Source organism: Seriola lalandi, unplaced genomic scaffold (genome assembly GCF_002814215.2).
Source record: "Seriola lalandi dorsalis isolate HSWRI2012SDOR001 ecotype SW California unplaced genomic scaffold, Sedor1 jcf7180002054914, whole genome shotgun sequence".
Taxonomy (NCBI): domain Eukaryota; kingdom Metazoa; phylum Chordata; class Actinopteri; order Carangiformes; family Carangidae; genus Seriola; species Seriola lalandi.
This window is the reverse complement of record NW_019525466.1, coordinates 2,198-23,457: the sequence shown is the minus strand read 5'-3', so window position 1 is coordinate 23,457 and position 21,260 is coordinate 2,198. Positions and strand designations below refer to the sequence as shown.

At 39.3% G+C, this 21,260-nt stretch overlaps 3 protein-coding genes and 1 non-coding gene across 6 annotated transcripts; all 4 read left to right on the top strand.

Annotated features, from left to right (window-relative positions):
• The first annotated feature begins 867 nt into the window (after nt 1-867).
• btg4 (B-cell translocation gene 4) lies at nt 868-4,706 on the top strand. The gene is made up of 4 exons (XM_023430949.2): nt 868-1,314; nt 2,136-2,273; nt 3,030-3,303; nt 4,359-4,706. The coding sequence occupies exons 1-4, from the start codon at nt 1,142-1,144 to the stop codon at nt 4,569-4,571; spliced, it is 798 nt and encodes a 265-aa protein (XP_023286717.1). The 5' UTR covers nt 868-1,141; the 3' UTR covers nt 4,572-4,706.
• Nucleotides 4,707-7,495: 2,789 nt separating this feature from the next.
• On the top strand, nt 7,496-13,979 carry LOC111673202 (heterogeneous nuclear ribonucleoprotein A/B-like). The gene is made up of 9 exons (XM_023430882.2): nt 7,496-7,594; nt 8,722-8,912; nt 9,176-9,344; nt 10,201-10,359; nt 10,540-10,671; nt 10,987-11,089; nt 11,382-11,531; nt 11,857-11,950; nt 12,900-13,979. The coding sequence occupies exons 2-8, from the start codon at nt 8,746-8,748 to the stop codon at nt 11,928-11,930; spliced, it is 954 nt and encodes a 317-aa protein (XP_023286650.1). The 5' UTR covers nt 7,496-7,594; nt 8,722-8,745; the 3' UTR covers nt 11,931-11,950; nt 12,900-13,979.
• A 656-nt stretch (nt 13,980-14,635) lies between these two features.
• trnav-cac (transfer RNA valine (anticodon CAC)) lies at nt 14,636-14,708 on the top strand. The gene has a single exon. It is a non-coding gene; the product is annotated as a tRNA-Val (tRNA).
• Nucleotides 14,709-15,951: 1,243 nt separating this feature from the next.
• orai2 (ORAI calcium release-activated calcium modulator 2) lies at nt 15,952-21,254 on the top strand. 3 transcript variants are annotated; one of them, XM_023430888.2, is made up of 3 exons: nt 15,952-16,289; nt 18,271-18,506; nt 19,672-21,254. In XM_023430888.2, exons 2-3 carry the CDS (start codon nt 18,276-18,278, stop codon nt 20,245-20,247), a joined length of 807 nt encoding a protein of 268 aa, XP_023286656.1. In that variant the 5' UTR covers nt 15,952-16,289; nt 18,271-18,275; the 3' UTR covers nt 20,248-21,254. The 3 variants fall into 3 exon arrangements, with proteins under 3 accessions (XP_023286656.1, XP_023286657.1, XP_087025914.1); XM_023430889.2 differs by having other exon boundaries at nt 15,955-16,066; XM_087169788.1 differs by lacking the exon at nt 15,952-16,289 and having other exon boundaries at nt 18,248-18,506.
• Nucleotides 21,255-21,260: the final 6 nt, after the last annotated feature.

The window sequence follows — 21,260 nt, the reverse complement described above, 5'->3', positions numbered from 1 at the left end:
GCAGCCCCAGCTGCAGCAAACGTCTATCTATCTATCTATCTATCTATCTATCTATCTATCTATCTATCTATCTATCTATCTATCTATCTATCTATCTATCTATCTATCTATCTAATCTTGAAATCTGAGTGGGACAGCTCACAAGTAGCGTATTAATAATAATAATGACAACAACAATAATAGTCCAATAACTATTTATAGAAGACTTTTCATATGAGATATATAACTCAATGTGCTTTACAATAAAAATGAAAGGACAGTAAACAAGGGCGAATAGAAGGACATTGAAATTAGATGATAAAAAGACAGTAGATGATAAAGTATAAATGAAAATAAAAAAGCAGAAACCAGTAGGAATAATAAAATATTACATATGAGAGAATTAATTAAAAGCCAAATTAAATCAACATCTATTATAGGCTACAAGTCTTTCAATTGACTGCTTCATAAGACCAGTGGCCTAAGAGTAGTGCAATAATCTAATCTCTCTGAAATAAAAGCATCAATAAGTTTTCATTTTCAATTCATTATTTCTTAAGTGACAGAAAGCTGTTTTGGTCACCTTCCTTATGTGTAAAGTAAAATTTAACTCTGTCTTTAAAATAACACCCAGGCATGGCACTTTACATTTACATTAAATCAAACTGATTTGAGTCAAACCAGAGTTCAATTGCTTTTATGTGGAGAGATAATTGTGAAACTTGCATCAAAATCATGCAGAAATTTAGTGTTTTTTCACTGACATTTGGGAAATTGGAAAGTTCTGCAGAGAGGCTCAGTTATATGATTTTCTAAGCAAACACTCACATACAGAGAGAGAGAGAGAGAGAGAGAGATGGGGGGGGGTAATTAAGTCAACCAGCTTCAGGTGTGCCAGCTTATCACACAGCTGAACTGTGGTTTCATTAAACCACATGAGAATCTAAGGAGGGAGTGAACTTTTAGTGTCTGAGGTATGTGAGTTGCTGGACTCATGCTGCTTCCAGTTTGTCCTGTTAGTTTTATATGTTATCTTTATTTTGCTTTTCTGTAGCAGTAGGATCATCCTACACATGTTTTATCAACTGAAGAAGTTTTTAACAGTAACAGTTTGAGTTTGCTGAGTCTGGTTGGGTTTGAGTGAGTGTGTGTGTGTGTAGCCATGAAGGAGGAGATTGCTGCTGCTGTCTTCTTTGTGGCTCGGCTGGTGAAGAGATATGGCTGTCTGGATAATGACAGCAGGGAGCGATTTGCTGCCGCCCTCACCTCTGTTCTGTTCGAGAGCTACAAGAACCACTGGTACCCAAACGCACCCACCAAGGGACAGGCCTACAGGTCAGTAAGTGTTTCAGAAAAACAGGAAGTGTCAAGTTTTTGTTCCTGTTTGTCACTGATCTGAATCCTTTCCAGCTTAAAAATATAAGTTCACCTGCCGACTTTAAAAATGTGAGTGAACTGAGTAGTTCAGTTGTTGTTGTTTTGAAAATGTAAAACCAGCTGAGTTGCTTTTAACTGAAGAGTGGATTAAACTTAAGATATCAAGCCACTACATTGAACTGTTTTGACCATTGGCTTTGTTCAGCAAACTTTGAGCCAGTTCTGAGACTTTTTCCCACTTGGGTCTTAGCATGCAGCATCATCCCATAATTATAACTTTTACCATTCAGCAGAAGTTACATACTTGTGTGTCCAGTCTCAAAACCCTTAAAATCCACCGGTTACTGAAGAAACAGTTGCTATGAAACCTGTAGATGCATTTTCTATATGATCCAGAGTAAAGGAGCAGATTTTGCTTCAGATTTTTAAAATGTTTTTAAACTGTAAACTATTGTAATCTACTTTCAACAGTTTGCAAGGGAGTATTTCTTCAGCATGAAGTCAGAACTGTTCAGTGAGTAACAAGGGGTTGGGGGTGTTTCTGAAAATACTGATGCTTTTTTTTTTTTTTTCATTGCTGTGAGCACTAAAAATAAAATTTAATTTACCTCTTTATTCTGGGGTTGAGGCAGGAATCTCTCACTGATCTAAAAATCTCTACAAATAAAAAATTACATTGAAATTAAATGAAACGCTGCATATTTTTAACAAGACTCGTGAAGCTAACATTGCTGAGGCAGAGTTGTGTTTTGTGCTGACCGTCGCTCTGTGTGTTTCAGGTGTCTGCGTATGAACCGAGTCCAGCTGCAGGACCCGGTGCTGCAGCAGGCCTGCGAGCGCAGTGAAGTGTCATACGAAGATCTGGGCATTCCCCGGGAGGTGACGGTGTGGGTCGACCCTGGAGAGGTGTCCTGCAGGTCAGGCCACTTCACTCTGTAGTGCCAGGATCTCACTTGATAACAAACTCAGAGAGGAGGCTCATTGTGCAGCTCTTCAGTGGGTCTTTGTGCAAAGATTGCATTTAAACTTTGTCCTTGACAGACCTGCTGCTTTGTTTCAGGTTGTGCACAACTTCAAAAGTCAAAATGAGCCTCATGTTTCTGCCCTTACACCAACACTGCACTCTGTTACCTTACTGTTGAATTACTTATATCTCGGTAACGCCTTGACAGAACTTCTTCAAATTTGGCGCAATCATTCATTAGGACTCTAAGAGGACCTGATTAGATTTGGGTGGTCAAAGGTCACAGTTATCTCACATTCTTCTGGCACACTGACCTCACAAAACACGTATTTGGCCGTAACTGACAAACTCATACGCTAATAACAAAATTTAACTCGTATCTACAAGGATAAAATTAGGTGATAACATTTTATATCCAAATGCTCTAAGGTCGACTTCACTATGACATCATAATGTTTTGTGGCCATTATTCAATGCTGTAACTCAGGAAGGGGAGATTGTGATCATACTTCCTGCAACTTGGCTGATTGGTGGAGAAATACAACCCTGGGGCAGTAATTCTAGTTCAGATATGAAAAGCAAAAAATTGCTGGATTCATAATGGTAATAGTTTTTGGGTGACATACATGACGCCATGTTGGAGGCCACAGTGCTCATGAGGTGACAAGATGCAGCTTTTATTTATTTTATTTTTTGTCCATTCCTGCAGGTATGGTGAACACAGCACTCCGTTCTGTGTCTCCGTGGTGGACAGTTGTCGGCGTGGCGATGGGGAATTTTCCCGCCGCATCCATGATGCCGTGGAGCGGGCGAGCCTCGACATCCAATCAGGAAGCTCTTCAGATGAGGAGGATGGGGGTGGAGACAACAGCATGAGCAGTGGCAACGTTGGCCCATCAGCTGTCTGCCCTGCTCCGGTCCTACCCACCAACCCTGAACCCAAAACCATCCCAACTGTCAGCAACCCCAACAGTGTATACCGGGTAGGTTAGATACGTGTGTTAATAATGCCATGCACTTTTTAAGTATACCATAGTTACAACACACAGAAATTGTAGAAAGCAAGAATTTGTCACAGCACAAATGTCACAAAGTCACACTAAAAACAGAAAATATGATTAAGATTGAAATGACAGTCCCTGAGATCATTTATAAATATTAAAGATCCTAATTGAACAAAGCAGAAACGGAGACATAAAAAGCATCTTCAACATTTTTAATTCAAAGCATTTTCAATTTTGGAGGTTGAACTTTTTGAGGGAATTTTCTGCTTTTTCCTTGGAGCAGTCAAAAGAGCAGCAACTATTAACCTGCTGTATTTTACAGCTGGAAAGAACTGGTAGTTAAAGATTCCTCACAGTAGTCAAAAGTACTGAGATAATTTCTAAGTAAAAGTACTAATACCACATGGACATTATAAGAATACTACATTACAAATAAAAGTCCTGCACTGAAAAAAAATTAGAACATGTAAAGAAACTACTCTGTGAAATGTGCCATGAGTCTTGTGTTGTTTATATTAATTGGTTCCTATTGATTCATTTTTAAGCAGCGTTTTACTGTTGTAGTTGGTAGAAGGTGGAGCTGATGTTTAAATTTTGATCATTTTCTCAGTTTGTCGTCACAATGCAAGTGTATGCCCAGCGTGAAACATTCAATGTTTTTGTCCAAATAAAATGTTACTAAAATAGATTAAATTATTAAATGGAAACGCAGCACATCTTCACATTTCAGAATCTGGAATAATGACATGTTAAATATTTGAGGTATTTTTGAATAAATCATCAAAATAGTTGCCAAATGTATCAAATGGTTGAAGCTCTACTTGCACAAACTGTTGGGTATTTTCATCTAAAAACAAAGCATCATATTTTGTAAAGTAACTGTAGTAAATATAGGTAGATGTAGTACAGTTATTTAATAAAAAAAACAAAAAACAACTCAAATGTAAAGTGGAAGTATAGAGTACGTGTGACTGTGCTTAGTTCCACCACTGGTCTCTTGCTTCACCGGCCTCTCACCCTCCTCTCCTCCTCAGTTTGTTGAGTTTTCTTCCGGGGCCCCTCAGACCTGGCTGTGGGAGAAGCGGAAGGCCTTTGCTGGGGACACATTCCCACCACACGCTCCTCCAGCTGGAGGTCCGACCTCCCAGTTCTCCAGCCAAAAAGGCTTCAAGTCCCACAGAGCAACATTTACCTTCAGTGGGCCTCGTGTTGACAAGTACCACTGGATCAGCAAATCCCGATCCTAGAGCGAGCCGTGCCTTCAACCTAGAACCAGAATCGGGTTGCTGCTCAGGACTGGAGCCATGATGCTGGATCAAAGCACCATGTGAAGAGAAAAGTGTCAGGATAGTTGATGTATCTTTAAAGTATAAGAGTTTATTATTCATACATGTTTAAAGTAATAATGATTTAAAGTACTGCTATTTAAGTATGTTTTTAAACTTTGAAATATTCAAGTATTTTAATTAAACCCTCCTTTCTGAATGTGTTTTTTTAAACTAAAACTAAAGTAAATGTGAATAAAGTAACATTGGCCTGTCATTGAAAAGAAATAAATGCGTCAGCTCTGCTTGTTTTTTTCTAAAGTATTTCCTCTATTTCATGTTTTGGTCCATCTTTCTAAATGAGGATACTCTTTGATAAATTAGCATTTTGGCTAAAAAACAAAACAGCATTAATGTAGGATGATTATAGAGAGACCGTTGACAGGACAGCTAATACAGGTTTGTGTTTTGTAACCTCTTATCTAAATACTGCTGCCAGGACATTTTTCATCTCGGTAACTGAGGTTCTTTATTGGTTAAATTAAGATTAATGAGGATTTCACTCTTTTTCCCTGAGTGGCTGTGTATGGTGGTGGTTGTACTGGTAGTGTAGTTAGTGATTGGTGTGTAAGAACAATCAGCTAACAACACTGCCTGCACAGCAACCCCAATCACAATCATCCCCATCAGGAAACACCTTTACAGGAGAAAAAAAAAAAAAAACAGATTTAACATCACTTGTTTTTGTGTGACAGATTTAACTTTAAATGACAGAGCATCCAGTCAGGAGAGTGACGGTTGCAAAATCCATCTTCTTAGCTCACTAATTAGCATGTTATTCCTTGTTAAACTGACAGTAAACCCAATTTCATGACCAGATTACTGCCAGTGGAGACTCCCAGGAGTTACTGATCCCAGCCAAGAAATAGACTTGTCACAATTCTGAAAGTATCCAGTCACCAAAGTGTAATACCATTTCTCTATTCACATTTTTTTTCTTCATATGTTCATTTTTGCTGTCAAGAAAAACATGGAAAGTTCAATAGAATACCAATTACAAAAGAGATGATTTTAAAGGACAACAAAAAAAATCTGTTTCAAGTAACTTACCAACCCCTGAGCTCTGCCATCAGTTTCATGCTCTTTCACACTGGGAATAGTTTCTTTTGTTCCTCTGACACTGGCATTTAAACAGGTTAATATAAGCAAATATTAATTAGGTCATGGTAATCAAAATTCTTTGGTATATTCAATTGTTTTGAACTTCATTTCAGTTGGATCTTCGCAAAGTTCAGTCACAATGGAAGGAAGGTGAGGAAGCAGGAATCTGATTGGTCATTAATGACTGATGACAGTGAGATGAAAGGCCGCTGGTCTCTGCTGACTGCAACATCACATTGCACACATTGCAATCACATACTGAAAGCTCTGTCCATGGTTCTATGATTGGATAAGCAACACTTCAAAAATGTTTGCAGACATGTAAACAACTGCATTGGAGTGAATCATTGCTGTGCTGTATAAAATGTGTATATATGTGAATGGGTGGGAGCTGTGTTCTTACCTGTGGTCGCTGCAGTTCTAGCAGCTCCGTCCACAAGTGACCACAACTGGAGAAACACAACCGTCTCCACAGCCACACTTTACTTTATTGTGTGTATGTGTGTGTGTGTGTGTAAGCCCATATCTCAGGTCATGCCTCAACTTGCCCCTGGTTGGCAGATATAGTCGATGTTACCAGGGTGAAGCAGTCAGTTGCAGCAAAACACTCACCCTGAGTCCCAGGATTTGCCAATTTTGATGCCTTTCTCACACATTTATCTATTAATGTTGGCCTCACATTATTTGGTGCAGACTGAAAATAAATTTATTTTATTTTTGCTACTGTCATACAAGAGATTTGTCATTTGCTATCTACATGAGAGAAGTTAAACTCAGCATCAGAGAAATCTTTTTTTTTCCTCCTGTGAAAAATTAACACTGACTTCAACAGTTAAACAAGAAGGAAAATACATCATATAACCTGGTCTGGGACCTTTTCAGGGGTTGTTAAGTTACTTAAAATGGATAAATAGAGAAATTACACTGTGGTGACTGTATACTTTAAAGAAGAGAGGAGAAGAATTGAGAAATATGGCGATGTACACTAGAAAGACATAAGTATGATCACATCACATTGTAATTCATATTGACCATGAAGTTAAAACATGAACCCACAGTGATACTGGGCCTAAACCACAACAGTAAAGCACATAAATATTTCATATCAACCAAATATTTTATATATAGACTTTTTGGACAATACACATATTCATTATTTTTAATGCAACACTTCTTAACAAAAGTATTTCAGTTTTAATAATAATACACAGGCTTTTTAATTTTTTATTGCACACAGAGTAAAACAATTAAAGTCAGTGAGGTGTCAGTCGGTCCTAGTTTTGAGGGGCTGTTATGAATTTTTCAAACCGCCCCACAGTGCTACTTGATGGTGTGAGATTTGGCTCTGCGCATTGTGTTGCAATGAAATGCCCCGCTACTGCTACCATCTGTTTGGTCACAGATATTGTGTTTCAACAAAACTCTGTTTTCCGTGCACACACTACAACACCAAGCCGGGTTTTTTTGTTTTCAGTTACACACGCCGGAAGCCATTTTGAAAAAAAAAAAGTTTCGTCGAGCAAGCATAAAAATAAAGGTTATCCGTTGTCATGACATTAAAAATGTCGCTTTGCTCCTGAAACAACTGAGAGACAGTACCGGAAGGAGCAAATGAGTTTGGCTGTTTATTTGCTGTTTTGTCATCAAAGTGCGGGCAATCAGCCAATCATGTGTCGCCTTTATTCGCATAAGCGTACCTGGTGTCCAATCACAGACTTCCTCATTACGACGTGCCCTAGCGCTTGGTCACATCCGGTCGTATATATGATGCCACGAGTTAGCGGCGAATTTGGAGAGTGTCCATTTTGAACAGCAAGTCGGCGTATCTGGTATTTTCACTTAAAGTAAGCACGTTCTCTTATTTTTGTTTGCGAATTGAAATACAGGCGGGGACGTTCAGCTCAGTCTAGCGACTAATTTCACTGTGATATTTCCCTTTTAGCCTAGTTTTATCTTTGCAGTGTCCACTTGATAGCAGCAAATCAAGCTAGCCGTCTGTTAGCCGCAGTGGTGCTAATGTGTTTTAACGCGGTTATTACATTGAATGAGAGGCTTGCCTAACGGCTTTTGTAAAATTGAAGCACTTATGCTTTTTGAGCGGCAGTTGAGATTTAACTTTAACCAATTACTCTAATTTTACTGGTAGTGCTTATTTTATTGAGGTCCAGCTATCTAGCTTCTAGCCGGGCCTGCACTCGTTCCCAAGCGGTAACGAAACGAAGCAAAGCGCGGTCCGCTTAAACCCCCAACATGGAGATTCACGCCAGTTTATTGTTGGATTTTGCCTTCATGAACAAATAAACATACAACAGTGTTAAATGTTATGAACTGCTGTCACTATATTGACTTTATGCTAGGTGTACAGTTTCAAACATGGATATATTTTATAAAGAATTACATTAAGTAACGTAAGAAACTATAAGTTAGTTAGCATTGAACCCCCCACCCCCCCACCCCTGAAACTAGCTTTCTATAAACTTTCACGGCGTTATATGCACTGATGTGATTTAAAATTATGAAATAATCATAGATTAATGGTTAAACAATGCAACTCGAATTTCTCAGCACCGTCTGCATTAAAAACGTTATCTGTACATTAATTGATATTGTAAATAATTGTTACTTGAAGCCCCTCAAGGCTTGGTCATGCCTTAAGAACCTCAAACAGGTTAAGAAATGTAATGAAAAATTATGCATTTTATATCCTAAAAGAAAGCAGATTGGTATTTAAACTATTAATTCGTTTGGATAAACAAATATCAAAAGTCTAGTGATCAAAATACAGTCTGTTATTCATTGCAAGCTGTTTTCCCACAGGGCAGTTGTATACTAAATCTTCTTTTCTTTTTATGTTTATGCTGTTTGTACTTGTTATATTTTAGGATGTGGCATTTCAATTCTGTGCTGCTGCATTGCCTACTAACTGTTAATTCAAATAAAGGATTACTCAGATCATCTCATCCTGTTGCAGTCTCTTGAAGATCCCACCATCACAATGTCAGACACTGAGAATCTGCTCATGGAGACATCGGAGCAGAACGGCAATGAGGGAGAGGAGGACCAGAACGGTGCTGAGCAGGAGCTGATGGGTGGAGAAGATGGTCAGGACAATGGCACAGATGGAGGCAAGATTGATGCCAGCAAAGGAGAGGAGGACGCTGGGTGAGTGGTTTCAGTTTACCTTGGACTGGTCACATTCAACTTGTATGAGTACCCCTTTGTGTTCAGTGAAATTATGTCATGAAACATAAAATAAACAACTGAAAGCTGAACTGCGACCTTGTTAGGACCTTGTCGACAACAGGATAATAAGAAAGCAAAGTAATGTAAAACTAGTTAGTGTCTGTATCAGCTAAGGCTACCTTTGTAATAACCTGTGTACAAGAGTGAGAACTTAACGGTGCAATGTCCCTGTTTGTTTGCAGTAAAATGTTTGTGGGTGGTCTCAGCTGGGACACGAGTAAAAAGGACCTGAAAGATTACTTCAGTAAGTTTGGCGAGGTGTCGGATTGCACCATCAAGATGGACTCCAACACGGGGCGATCTCGAGGCTTCGGCTTTGTTCTATTCAAAGACTCTGCCAGTGTGGACAAGGTGAGTCACCTCTGCTTACCTGACAGCTGTTTCTCATGCAATCGCATCATACCAGTGAGTTATGGTATGTTTAAGATCATGCAACTATAGCGTAAAGGTGCTCTTTGACAAACTTCAGGAGTGCAAGCTCCATTGATACCTTTAAGCCTTAAACTGTTACTCTGAGGTTCTTTGTTAATGTTACTGGTGATATGTGTTGAGCTGGACACCACTTTGAGGGAGAGTAACCACAGAACTGAATCGTCTCTGTCTATAGATGGTTTATCTGACTGTGGAGTGATGAATATCTAAACTCTTTGAGATGACTATATGACCATTTCAGTTTCATGCAAATCAACAATTCCTGATCATAAGTCTTCTGAGATCGCTTTTTTTTGTGAGGAATGGTTTGTATCAGCAGATGCTTCTTGTGAACATCAAACTCAAAATATGTGGGTTTTTAAAGTCAACATGTCTCTAACCCACACCTCAAATCTTGTTTCATCGATTGGACTAAAGGTTTTATAACTCCTCACTCCAGTTAGCTTCTGTTCATGTCATTAGCCGAGGGTTCACATTCTTTTTCCAGCCTACACTGTGATGAATAATATTTTCTATAAGCACAAGAACAAAACAATGATTTGTGTGTTATTAGTTAAAATAGATTGTTTGTTCATGATTGTAACTTGGATGAAGATCTGCTCTTCAAAGGTGTGGTCAGATGTTGCCCTGCCACTCTAAACTGTTCTTTCTGTAATAACTTAAGATCTCACAAGGTGCAGGAGCATCATTCCTTGTTGTTTCTCCATCAGTAGTTTAATTTCTGTGTGGTAGTGCTACATGTTAATGACAATAACAAATGTGTACACATCTACAGGTGCTGGAGCAGAAGGAACACAGACTGGACGGACGTCAGATCGACCCCAAGAGGGCGATGGCCATGAAGAAGGAGCCCGTCAAGAAGATCTTTGTTGGAGGTTTGAACCCTGAGGCGACTGAGGACACTATCAGAGAATATTTCGGGGCATTTGGAGAGGTATGTTTTTCTAGGCGGAGCCAGAGAAATCATTCATTTTAATTATTGGAGGAGACTTCAACAACAAGATGTTTTGTACTGATAGACTGGTTTTTGTTTACCAGTAAAGCTAAGTGAAAATGCACACATGTATTGCTTTTGACCAAACATTTTACCTCCACCCTCTCCTGCTGCGTCCAGATCGAAACCATTGAGCTTCCCATGGACCCCAAATCGAAGAAAAGGAGGGGTTTCATCTTCATCACATACAAAGACGAAGCGAGTGTCAAGAAGTGTCTGGAGAAGAAATACCACAACATCCAGGGAGGCAGGGTATGTAGACACAAACGGTGTTACTTCAGCACCTCTGGGTGATTAATGAAACCACTTTTCAACTGGAAGGTTGCTGGGTCTGACCCATCATTTTTCCTGCTGCCTGTAGGATGCTACGGTGTGTCCTGTGAGGGCTTGCTCTCTTAGTGAGGAATGTGTGGTTGTTTTTAACTTAAGCCCACCACAAAGCCAACCGTGATCTTGACCGCCTACAATTTTGAGATCAGTCCTGCTGTATTAAGGATTTCGTTGTATTGTCCACCCCTGCTTAGTGGGTAAAATTGGGATTCAAACTGTATGTTTGCATCTCCTCAGTGTGAGCTGAAGATTGCCCAGCCAAAGGAGGTGTATCAGCAGCAGCAGTATGGACAAGGACGTGGTGGCGGTTATGGAGGCCGGGGGGGCAGGGGCCGTGGAGGTAAGAATGAGGAATTCCCACCTTGTCTCCTGATTTTGATAGTTTGTTAGTTTGCTTTTGCAGGGCTCTGTCAGTCTGCAGAGGCCAGAGTTTATTTTGCTGTATACCATGAATGTCTATCAAATAAGCCCTTTCGCAGACATTCTGATCCAAAATGTCTTGCATTCCTTCAGTGACTTTTATTTTGGTAGAATCTACTGTAACCTGACCACCAAAAAAAATGAGTGGTTGCAGTTGTCAGAAAAGTTGTTTTCAGACGATTGAAACAAACGTTTTAACCACTTTGTCACAGGTCAGAACCAGGGCTGGAACCAGGGCTATGGAAACTACTGGAACCAGGGATACGGAAACCAAGGCTATGGCTACAGTGGCTACGGCAGTGGTTACGGCAACTATGACTACTCTTCTGGTTACTATGGATATGGTCCTGGATATGATTACAGTAAGCACAGGCAAACTGTCATATGCAGTCCTTCAGTCAATCATGGATATGTGGATTTCAACATTGTGATCAGGAATTCACTAGGCTCTGCTTCTGTAAACATTGCCAAATTAATACATTCTGTTTGTCTATTTATTTTTGTCCCTTCATTTCCTCCGTGCTCGCTGTTGCATGCAAACGGGGATACACGTAGAATTATTAATAAGCAACCTAAGCGATTGGCTTCAGTCTGCCAGACTGCGAGAGTGTTGGACTATTCAGGAATAATTTTGTGTGAAAATTGATATCAGAAATCTGTTGCTAACGCGTCTTTTCTCCATCTCAGCTGACCAGGGCAATGCCAGCTACGGGAAAACCCCAAGACGGGGGGCACACCAGACAGGCTACAAGCCATACTGATGATCACATGGTATTGCAAGGTATGCCATGGCTGTAACTCCCTTCCTTTTACATACGGTCACATTGCCCACAGACAACTGAAATCCACCTGAATGAAGTCAAAGTTCAGTTTTAGGGGTGATGGAGCAGGTTAAGTCTGTCCCATCTTGCAAAGCACCAGAGGTAATAGAGAAACCTTGAGGTTTTTGTCCTCATCAGACTTGAAACTTTCTGTGCAAAGGTTTCTAAAGTAACAGTGTAAGATTTCAGCATAATTTACAAAACGCTGTTGACTGCCTTTCATGTTGGAAAGCTATGAGGCCTAAAAGCTTTGTAGGAGTTGACTTGCTGTTTTATTTCATTTTCAAATTTACACTTATTTTGGCTTCTATCCCCGTGGGTCATGACCCCTTGTGTTCATCTTTGTTCTTCTTGTGTCTTCCTGCATGAAATGTCCAATCAGTGCCAGGCAGCTGAAGTTTGTTGTCTGTTGCTTTGTTGTAGTTTAGGTCCTGCTCTGACTCTGTACTATTATGTAATACACAGAAAGTACATCGTCTTCTCAAAAAGTTCTGTTGAATAATTTGGGGCATTTTTAAGCCTTTTATTATAGATGAGAGGTGCAGCAGAGGTCCTCAGATGGTCTAGAACCATGGGTGGTGTCTGAACCCCTAACGTACTGGGACACCAAATATTTTGTTTGTTTGCTGGTTGCTTAATGAGATGCTCAAGATATTTGATAGAAAGTTGAGAACATACGTCTTTATCCTTTTTTTCCTGACTAAAGGAGGCCTCAGACAAAATATATAGCTGACATATTCGTGTTTAATCTGACTTTTAAAGGTCTTTGTTTAAGTATCAAATAGGACAAACATGAATAAGAATGTCTGATGCTCTGATAGAATTGAATTTCTCTTCGTTCATCTTTGAGTTGTGTGTTAAATGTATTTGTTGTAGACAATGTGACTGAGTTTTGTGTCATTCCCCCAGGGCCCCCGTGATCCAGTGAGACCGACTGCTTAACGGACACACTGGGCCTAACTCGACCTCTTTTATGACAGAAGACCATTTGTACAGAAAACATCCGAAATGTAACTTTTCCATGTTTTTTTTTTTGTTTTGTTTTTTTTTGTTTTGTTTTTTGTTTTTTTTTGGTTTGTTTGTTTTATTTTATTTTTTTTCTTAATCCTATCATTTTTAGGTTTTACTTTTCCCTTTGGTGTTGTTTTTTTGTTTTGTTTTTTGTTTTTTTTTTCCCTTCCACATTTCCATCAACGGAAGTGTAATTTTTACTGTACTTTTTGGTACCTGTTTTGATTCTAATGTATTGTAAGGGTTGTATTTTACATGTTTGCTGGCTTTACAGGTTGAAAAATCTTGGCGCTGTAAAGGAGCTTTTTTGACAAATAAAAACAGTTTTCAGTAATTTTTTTTGTTCTGATGCTTCCAGATTTTGGGGTGGAAGATTAAAAAGTTGTTGAAAGGGTTTAGAATTAAAATTCAGTTGTCAAAATTAAAGTCATCATCGATTACCCTTGGTGTTTTGTAACAACGCAATCTAATGATCTGTTATAATGAAGGATGTAAGTTTAATAACTTCAAAGGTTTTTTTTTTTTTTTCATATTCCCTTAGACAAGACATTTGACTTTTGATTTGATTTTTTTTTTTTTTTTTTTTTTTTTTTTTTAAGCCCATTTTATTTGCAGTTCAGTATACCAAGAGTGAATTTTAACTCAAGTTATAATTATAATGAAGCGACTTCCTGCAAGCCTCTGTGTTCAAGTTTCTCTGAATTTACCAGGGAAGCAACATCTGAAAATAAGCAGATTTGGGGGATGTAATGGATAAAAATGACTCAACCACATGTAACTGTGGACCTCTTGTTATATTAGAACAAACAAGTTTCTATCCTGGTTTAGTTTGTGTTTTGTAAAGTGTCTTTTGATTTTAGAAATACGCGCTCTCAAGTTTGCTGTCTGCTTATTTTTTCTGGACTGACTTCAAACCTATGGAGTCTCCTCAGTTAGTGTCTCTGGCAATTTATTAGTAATAAACATTCTTGTTTGTAATGATTTGTGTATTTCTAATGATTAATGTTACTGCTAATGATCTGAGTCCTAAAGATTAGAAAACAAGCAGCTTTTTTGTTTTATTAATTCCCATGCTCAAATAGAATCTCTTAAGTGCACAAGAAAATGAATCCTGTTCACAAAACTCCCACAGAGGAGATGTCGAAAAAGGACCAAAAGCTCCGGTAAGTGGACATACAGGCCTGAGAGTGAGGTTAGTGTAAAGGTCAGGGGTCACCACAATAAGTAGAGTCTGGGTATAGGGGGGTATAAAAGTCAACAGTAAATTTCTTGTCTATAGATGTTTAACAAAGTTGACTATCTTTAAGGAGTTTGAACACATTAATTTGCTGTAGTGGATCTAAGTGTTGATCAGGAAATTCAGCTCTGACGATGGTGCGTGTGGAAAAAAGTCAGGGTCATTCACTCCTCTGAGGAAAATAATACTATGGGGCAGTTTGGATGATTTCAATGTAGTGTGAATGTACAAACAAATCAAAAAAATAATATCTGTCGCAAAGAGTTGACCAGTAAACAAATTTTGTGAACCTTAGTGATAATATTTTCGTAAATTAATGTAAACTATTAATCATACTTAATTACATACAATAATTGTGATGATAATAAGAATGGAGCCACGGCTATCGTGAGTGTCGGTTTCCGTAGTGTAGTGGTTATCACGTTCGCCTCACACGCGAAAGGTCCCCGGTTCGAAACCGGGCGGAAACATTATTATTAGATCTTATTTTGATAATGCCAGTGTTTTACAAACCCAATCCATAAGTAACATGTCTTGGAAAGTCAAGCCTTAGCTAACTGGGAGTGCCTTTGTACATTTATTTATAACGCGCAAAACACGTGGGAGCTATTAAGTGATTGTTTTATACATTTCATTTTATTTTCCTACTTAAGTCCTCAGAATGCTTCAAAAACATTTCATAGTCAAAAGAAGAGCTACTTAAAATGTCCTTGTTTGCTCTGGAATGGAAAGTCGTTTATATAAGAAAATTATCAACAAGTATTTTCATAGAGATGCCAGAATCCAACTCAGGCTACTACCATACCTTATGATCCCTCTGCAACCAGTAAATTATTTTGTACTTGTAAAGTGATGTTCACAAATAATTCAAAAGTTTGTAATTGCAAATCAACCTCTGTAAATCTGTAAAATAAATCTGCATGACAAATTCAAGTTTGTGCGTGTTGAAGAAATTGTGCTTGTGTCAAAGAGATTTGTATTTATCAAAAAATTATGTGATTCAAAACTATGAAAGAACCTTCACTGAACCGTAAAGGAAGAAATGGTTTAGTCAACATCTGTGTCCTGATACAGAGCAGAAAACTCATTCAAATTCTGCACTCAAAAGTTCCCAGGCAGTGTGAGACAAGTTACAAGGGTCAAATTTGTTGTTGTCTTTTAGTTTTATGTGAATGAGGACTCTTGTTTATTGTATTGTTTAATTAATAGAGACAAAAACAAAAAAACATAGAGGTTTACCATGCGGATTTTTCCCCCATTTTTATTGAACATAGTACAAATTCAGATACCAGACATCTGGTAATGTCAAATGTGCAAAAAGTACACAAGTACAAGTAAGTTTACATATGTATGTATATGATATATATATAGTATAATATAATAATTGAAATTACCTTTGTTGAGCCTTTCCTCACACGGAAGTGTGCGGTGTTTAATCTTAACTGGGTCGGGGCGTTACCATATAGACTGTATGGGCGTAACTGTAACTCTAAGTGGGCGTAACTTTAAGTATTGCAGCCTATGGACAGATGCTTTTGCCGCTTTTATTTTTATTTGTCATGGAAGTAATAAGTGCGTTTATTGGCCATTCTTGCCCAATCATGAATGTATGCGGCTAATACGGCATTTAAATATGTCTATATTTTTTCCTAAATGTAAATCTTTAGTGCTTTTATTTTGAAGGCAACACGCCCAACCGGAAGCTCTCCTTTAACGACTTAAGTTTTGCTCGCCTTCTGCGGGTGACGGTTCTCTGGTCCGAATGAACTGAACCGAAAAAACTGATGTTTGGTTAACGTAGTTAGCATTCCCGGAAGCCATTACCCAGGTAAACTAAGCATGATAGAGTGTAGTAACGTTATTCCACACCTTGGCTCGAGAGTGCTGGAGCGGAAAGGAGGTATTGATTCTAAGTGCAACCCATAAGCGGAAGTTGGTGAACCAAAACACTTTTCGTGGTCTGGGCAGTTCGTTTATTTGTGTTGTGCAGCGTGGGGAGAGGAGCTTCTTGGAGTTTGTCTCGGTAACGTAAAAGGCACTTCGGAAGACAGGTGAGATGTAAAAACAAGTCTAACTGTATCAGACAAGCAACGTGGGTAGAAATCGTGTTGATTAGTTAGCTAATTTAGCTAGCTAGAGGAGTCGGTGCCAAACGTCTGAATATTTGGATATTTAAAGTGCTGCTTCTAACCGTGACGAGTGGACATGATTTCAGTCTTATACATGCAGCAGAGACTTTTACATTAATGTTAGCATTGTTGTATAGCCGTGGAAGATTAGCTCCCTGTTAGCTCAACCCGGTAAACGGATCCTGCTAACTTACCATGTTCTAAATATACATAGAGTCACAAAGATGCACTCATCAGCTGAACTGAACTGTTAACCTCTGGGGTTACTTGTAATGCATCACTTAAACTTAGATACACAGCCGTTTTTGAAGTTATGAACACCAGACAATTTTTTTTTATCCAGTTTATTTTGAAACCATAATACTACAGCTACTTGTATGTCAAATATTGCCACGATAAATGCAATGCATGATATCTCCTCCCTGTCTGGCTCACTGTCGTTTTTGCTTTGGTGGTTGGTTGTTTTTTAAGGATGTACAAACTCTGAAAACTTGTGGTTTGAGCCTTGTGGTTAGCAGAGATTAACAGCTAGTGGGGGGGGGGCGGAGCTGAAATGTCAGTTTCACTTTATGCGGCCAGAAGTTTCAGCATTCAATGTCCTTTATCACTTCATCATCAGCATTTCAGTTAATCTCAAAGCCGTTGGGTGGGGTTGAAGTCAGGGCTCCGTGCAGGCAAGTCAAGTGCAACCACACCAATTTGGGAAAACACAAACCACTGGTTCTCTGATTTTGCTCCGACAGCATTAGTAAAAGTAAAACATTGTTGTGACAGACAGACTTCGTGCCCCAGAAGAAGTTCACTCTAGCTTGTGGAATTATTTGTGTTTTCTCTTAAAAGGGCCCCGAGTTATTGTTGAACATGGAGCTACAATGATTGATGGGCAGGAGGTCACATAACACAGATTGCACTCTGGTATAACATAGAATTGGGGATTAGAATTGAAATGATGACTTCTGGTAAAAATGTCACTCTTTGTGTATGCATTTTACAGGGATTAAGAATTAACAGTAAAGCAATAAAGTCACTATAAACAATTCTAAACATTAATTTTGAAGCATATAATTGCTTAACTCACCAAATGCTTTTTTAGTTAGGATTAATAAACAGCGATCAGTCATGTAATCATTAATGATGATGTTATTTTCACTAAGTTGTTTGATGGTATTTTTAGTGGATCATTGTGTTTCCCTGTTGAGTTGTGTATATTTGTATAAAGACCCTTTAGGGACAGAAGCTGGCAAACTATCTTGGGCTATAAATGCTGTGGTATGTGGCATTGAGCCATGTTATGTACTTGTCCCTATAAAAATAAAGATTAAATCATATCAAATTTATCGCTTTATTCAGAAATAACAGGATTGTTAGTAGCTTGGTACAGTGCACAAGCAGATATTGATAAGTTTGGCCTTCCATTTAAATTGCACACAGGCTGTATGTTAGTTGATGGTTGTGGTTTTTTCCCTCCGCCTCTTTTTTCAATCATCATGAGCCAGAAGAAATCATTTTTGTAGACTGATCTGACAAGAGAAGGTTCTCTTCAGCAACGTATTTATTTACTTTGCTCATAAGAAATTATAATCAAGAGATTAACGTACTACAGTTCAGCTGCAGCCTTTATGTTCATCTTACAGTACTTCTTACGCTTAAAGTATTACAGGACTGATACCAGGTTTTGACGAGTAAAACTACTTCCACAACTTTTACCTTTTAAAAGTGGCTTATTCAGATACAAGTAAGACATTTTAAATGTCCATTGTTTTTAAGCAACAAGGTTCATGTCTGAAACTTTATGTGGGAAAAAGGAGTCTTTTTTTATGTGATTTATGGTTTTAAGTTACGCAGCTTGCCCTTAGGAGGAGCCACAAGCCAGCGATGACACTCTCACCTTTTCCCCCACCAGGTGCCATGAGCAGTGAGCTGAATGTGCCTATGGGTTCCCCGGCCCCAGGGGTCTCAGAGCGGGCTCCAGATGCTGGAGGGATGGACTACAGGGACTGGGTGCGGCGCAGTTACCTGGAACTGGTCAGCTCCAACCACCACTCAGTGCAGGCCCTGTCCTGGAGGAAACTGTACCTGAGCCGGGCCAAGCTGAAGGCTTCCAGCAGAACCTCTGCACTGCTCTCTGGCTTTGCGATGGTCAGTCATGTTCACTTTTTTGACCAGCCTCAGTGCAACACTTTCACTTAAAAGACCTGGCAGCTTGCTTCTCTGTTGTGTATCTTTACTGTCAGCTTGTGGTTTCTGTTCATTTCAGCAACACTTGTGTGATTATAATTCACCACAGCATGATGGTAAATGCATGTGTGGGCAGGAACTGGTTTTAAATTTCCTGTTAGTGCATTTTAAAATTTAACTGTTTATCCTCTGGATTTAATTTTCTATCAACATAAGTCATAATTATATTTCTTTATGGCCACCAACCGTCAGTTGTCTACCACCTGAGCACTGAGGGTTGGATTACAGCTGTGCTACCACATAAAATATATTTTTGATACACGAAACAAGCCTGTGTTTATACTGGTGTGCATCATAAATATGTTGGACACACAGCATTTTTTTTCTCACAATGGTTTCATCATTTTCATAATCAGTCAATTGTTTCAATAATTTATGAAGCAAAAATTACAAATCTTCTTCAACTTGTGACCTGTTGCAGCTTGTGTGTGCATTTTATTCTCTGTTGTTTGTATGGTGGATGGCTCCAAATACAGTAAGATCCATAAGCTTCAGCCACTGTTGTTGTACAGAGGATATTGTTTATGCTCTGCTATACTGACCCACAATATGAAGTTTAATTTTCTTACTGCTGAATGCTTTATCAGGTTTCTGATAATGTAGTCTGCGGCTTCCACTTGCTGTTAGTGATGCTAGTAACAGAATCTTAAGCTCTGTGATTGGATGACTGCTGAAATTTACCTTTGGAGTTGTAGTTGACTTCTCCTCTTTAGCTTTTAAGTCCACAGGCCTTTTTAATCAAAGGACCACCAACCAGGAGCAGCCTTGAAGTCCATTGATCAGTCATCTAACATTGGCTGCAGAAAATTACTTTTCCCTCCAGAACTTACTCCCTCCAGAAGTAACTCCTCCTTCGCAGCTCTATCACTGGTGGACTATGTTCTGTAATGGTCGTATGTGAAACATGTTGATCTGAGCCGGGTTAAGATGATACCAGAGGAGCTAGGAAATTACGGCATTTAATGAGTTTGTGTACATATACAGTGTCTTTGTGTGAGCCTTATCTTGTTGTGAAGTACACATGGACATATCATGACCATGTTATTCATATCTGTGTTTGTTATAGGTGGCCATGGTGGAGGTGCAGCTGGAGATGCAGTACGATTACCCTCGTGAGCTCCTCATTGCCTTCAGTGTGTGCACCACCGTGCTGGTGGCAGTGCACCTCTTCGCTCTGCTGATCAGCACCTGCATCCTCCCTAATGTGGAGGCCGTCAGCAACATTCACAACCTCAACTCTGTCAGCGAGTCGCCCCACGAGCGCATGCACCACTACATCGAGCTGGCCTGGGGCTTCTCGACAGCTCTGGGAATTTTGCTGTTTTTAGCGGAGGTGGTGCTCCTCTGCTGGATGAAGTTCCTGCCTGTAGACTCCAAAAAACCACCCACCTGCACCAGCACGCCAGCCACCGCTGTGGCGAACCTCACGACATCCCCACCCGTACAGAACAGCGGCTGGCAGGCTGCGTTGGCCTCCACAATCATCATGGTCCCAGTGGGGGTGATTTTTGTGGTGTTCACCATACACTTCTATCGCTCTCTGGTGCGCCACAAGACTGAGCGCCACCACCAGGAGATTGAGGAACTGCACAAGATTAAGGTGCAGCTGGACGGCCACGAGAGAGGCCTCCAGACTGTGTGATAATATGATGGCAGCTTTAAGAACTTCCCTTTGTATCCCATATTTATCGAGCCCTCCCACTTTTCCGAAATTTGTTCTTGTCATTGTTATTGCCTTGGTTGGACTCTGGCCGTGAGCCTTAAAGCTCCTCACTTTGCAGTACAGATGGCTTATACGAGTCAGACTGCTAATTTATTCTTAAATTAAAGCGACATTGTAGGATTTGTGCAGTGAGCTTCTCTTTGTTTTGATCTGAAATCTGTTGGTCAAGGATAATGTAAAAAGGTTTACAGAAAAAAGGGCTAATATGTTTTATGTGCCATTTTGTTTTTGCCATGTGTGCATTGTGTTGTCATGGTAAGGTTGGGTGCAGATTCCATTTAAGAGCCAGTGAAGAATTTATGATCTCTCCTTACTCCTTTTTAGCAACAATGTAGAAATGATTTACGTCTCAGACTTCTCATTTTGCTGGCCTTACCTTTCACCAGAAGAAATGGCCACCGGCAGCATAAACTAATTAACATTAATGCCATAAGTAACTTGCCATAAAGCCAAAATGTAACTTGGGTATTGTTTGATTATTTTTCTCTCTGCAAGCAGGTGTCTGTGCACGGCCAAAGATTATGTGTAGACAAAGAAGAACCACTCTGGATTATCATCTGATTACGAGTGGACTAACCGGTTTTAACACCGAGTGGCGCCATCATGTCAGTAGTGGAAATCTCCTAGTTAATTAACTCATATGACATCAGTAATTTCAGTCAGGGTGTCCAGTATTTGGAACAAGTATTTCCTGAAAAATAAGGAGTGCTGAAGTAAGTTTTACATTTTTAAAATTTCAGGGTGTGAATGAAAGATTCAATCAACATTTCATTTTTTATGCCTCTTATTTACTTTTGGAAACCGCAAGATTATTTAGACCACCACTAAAAACAATTTTTGCCTTCTCAGCCTATAAAGCTGATCACAGATCTGATACTTTTACTCGTAGATGTGTTACTTGCAAATGTTGAAATGTAAAATACTGTCAACCC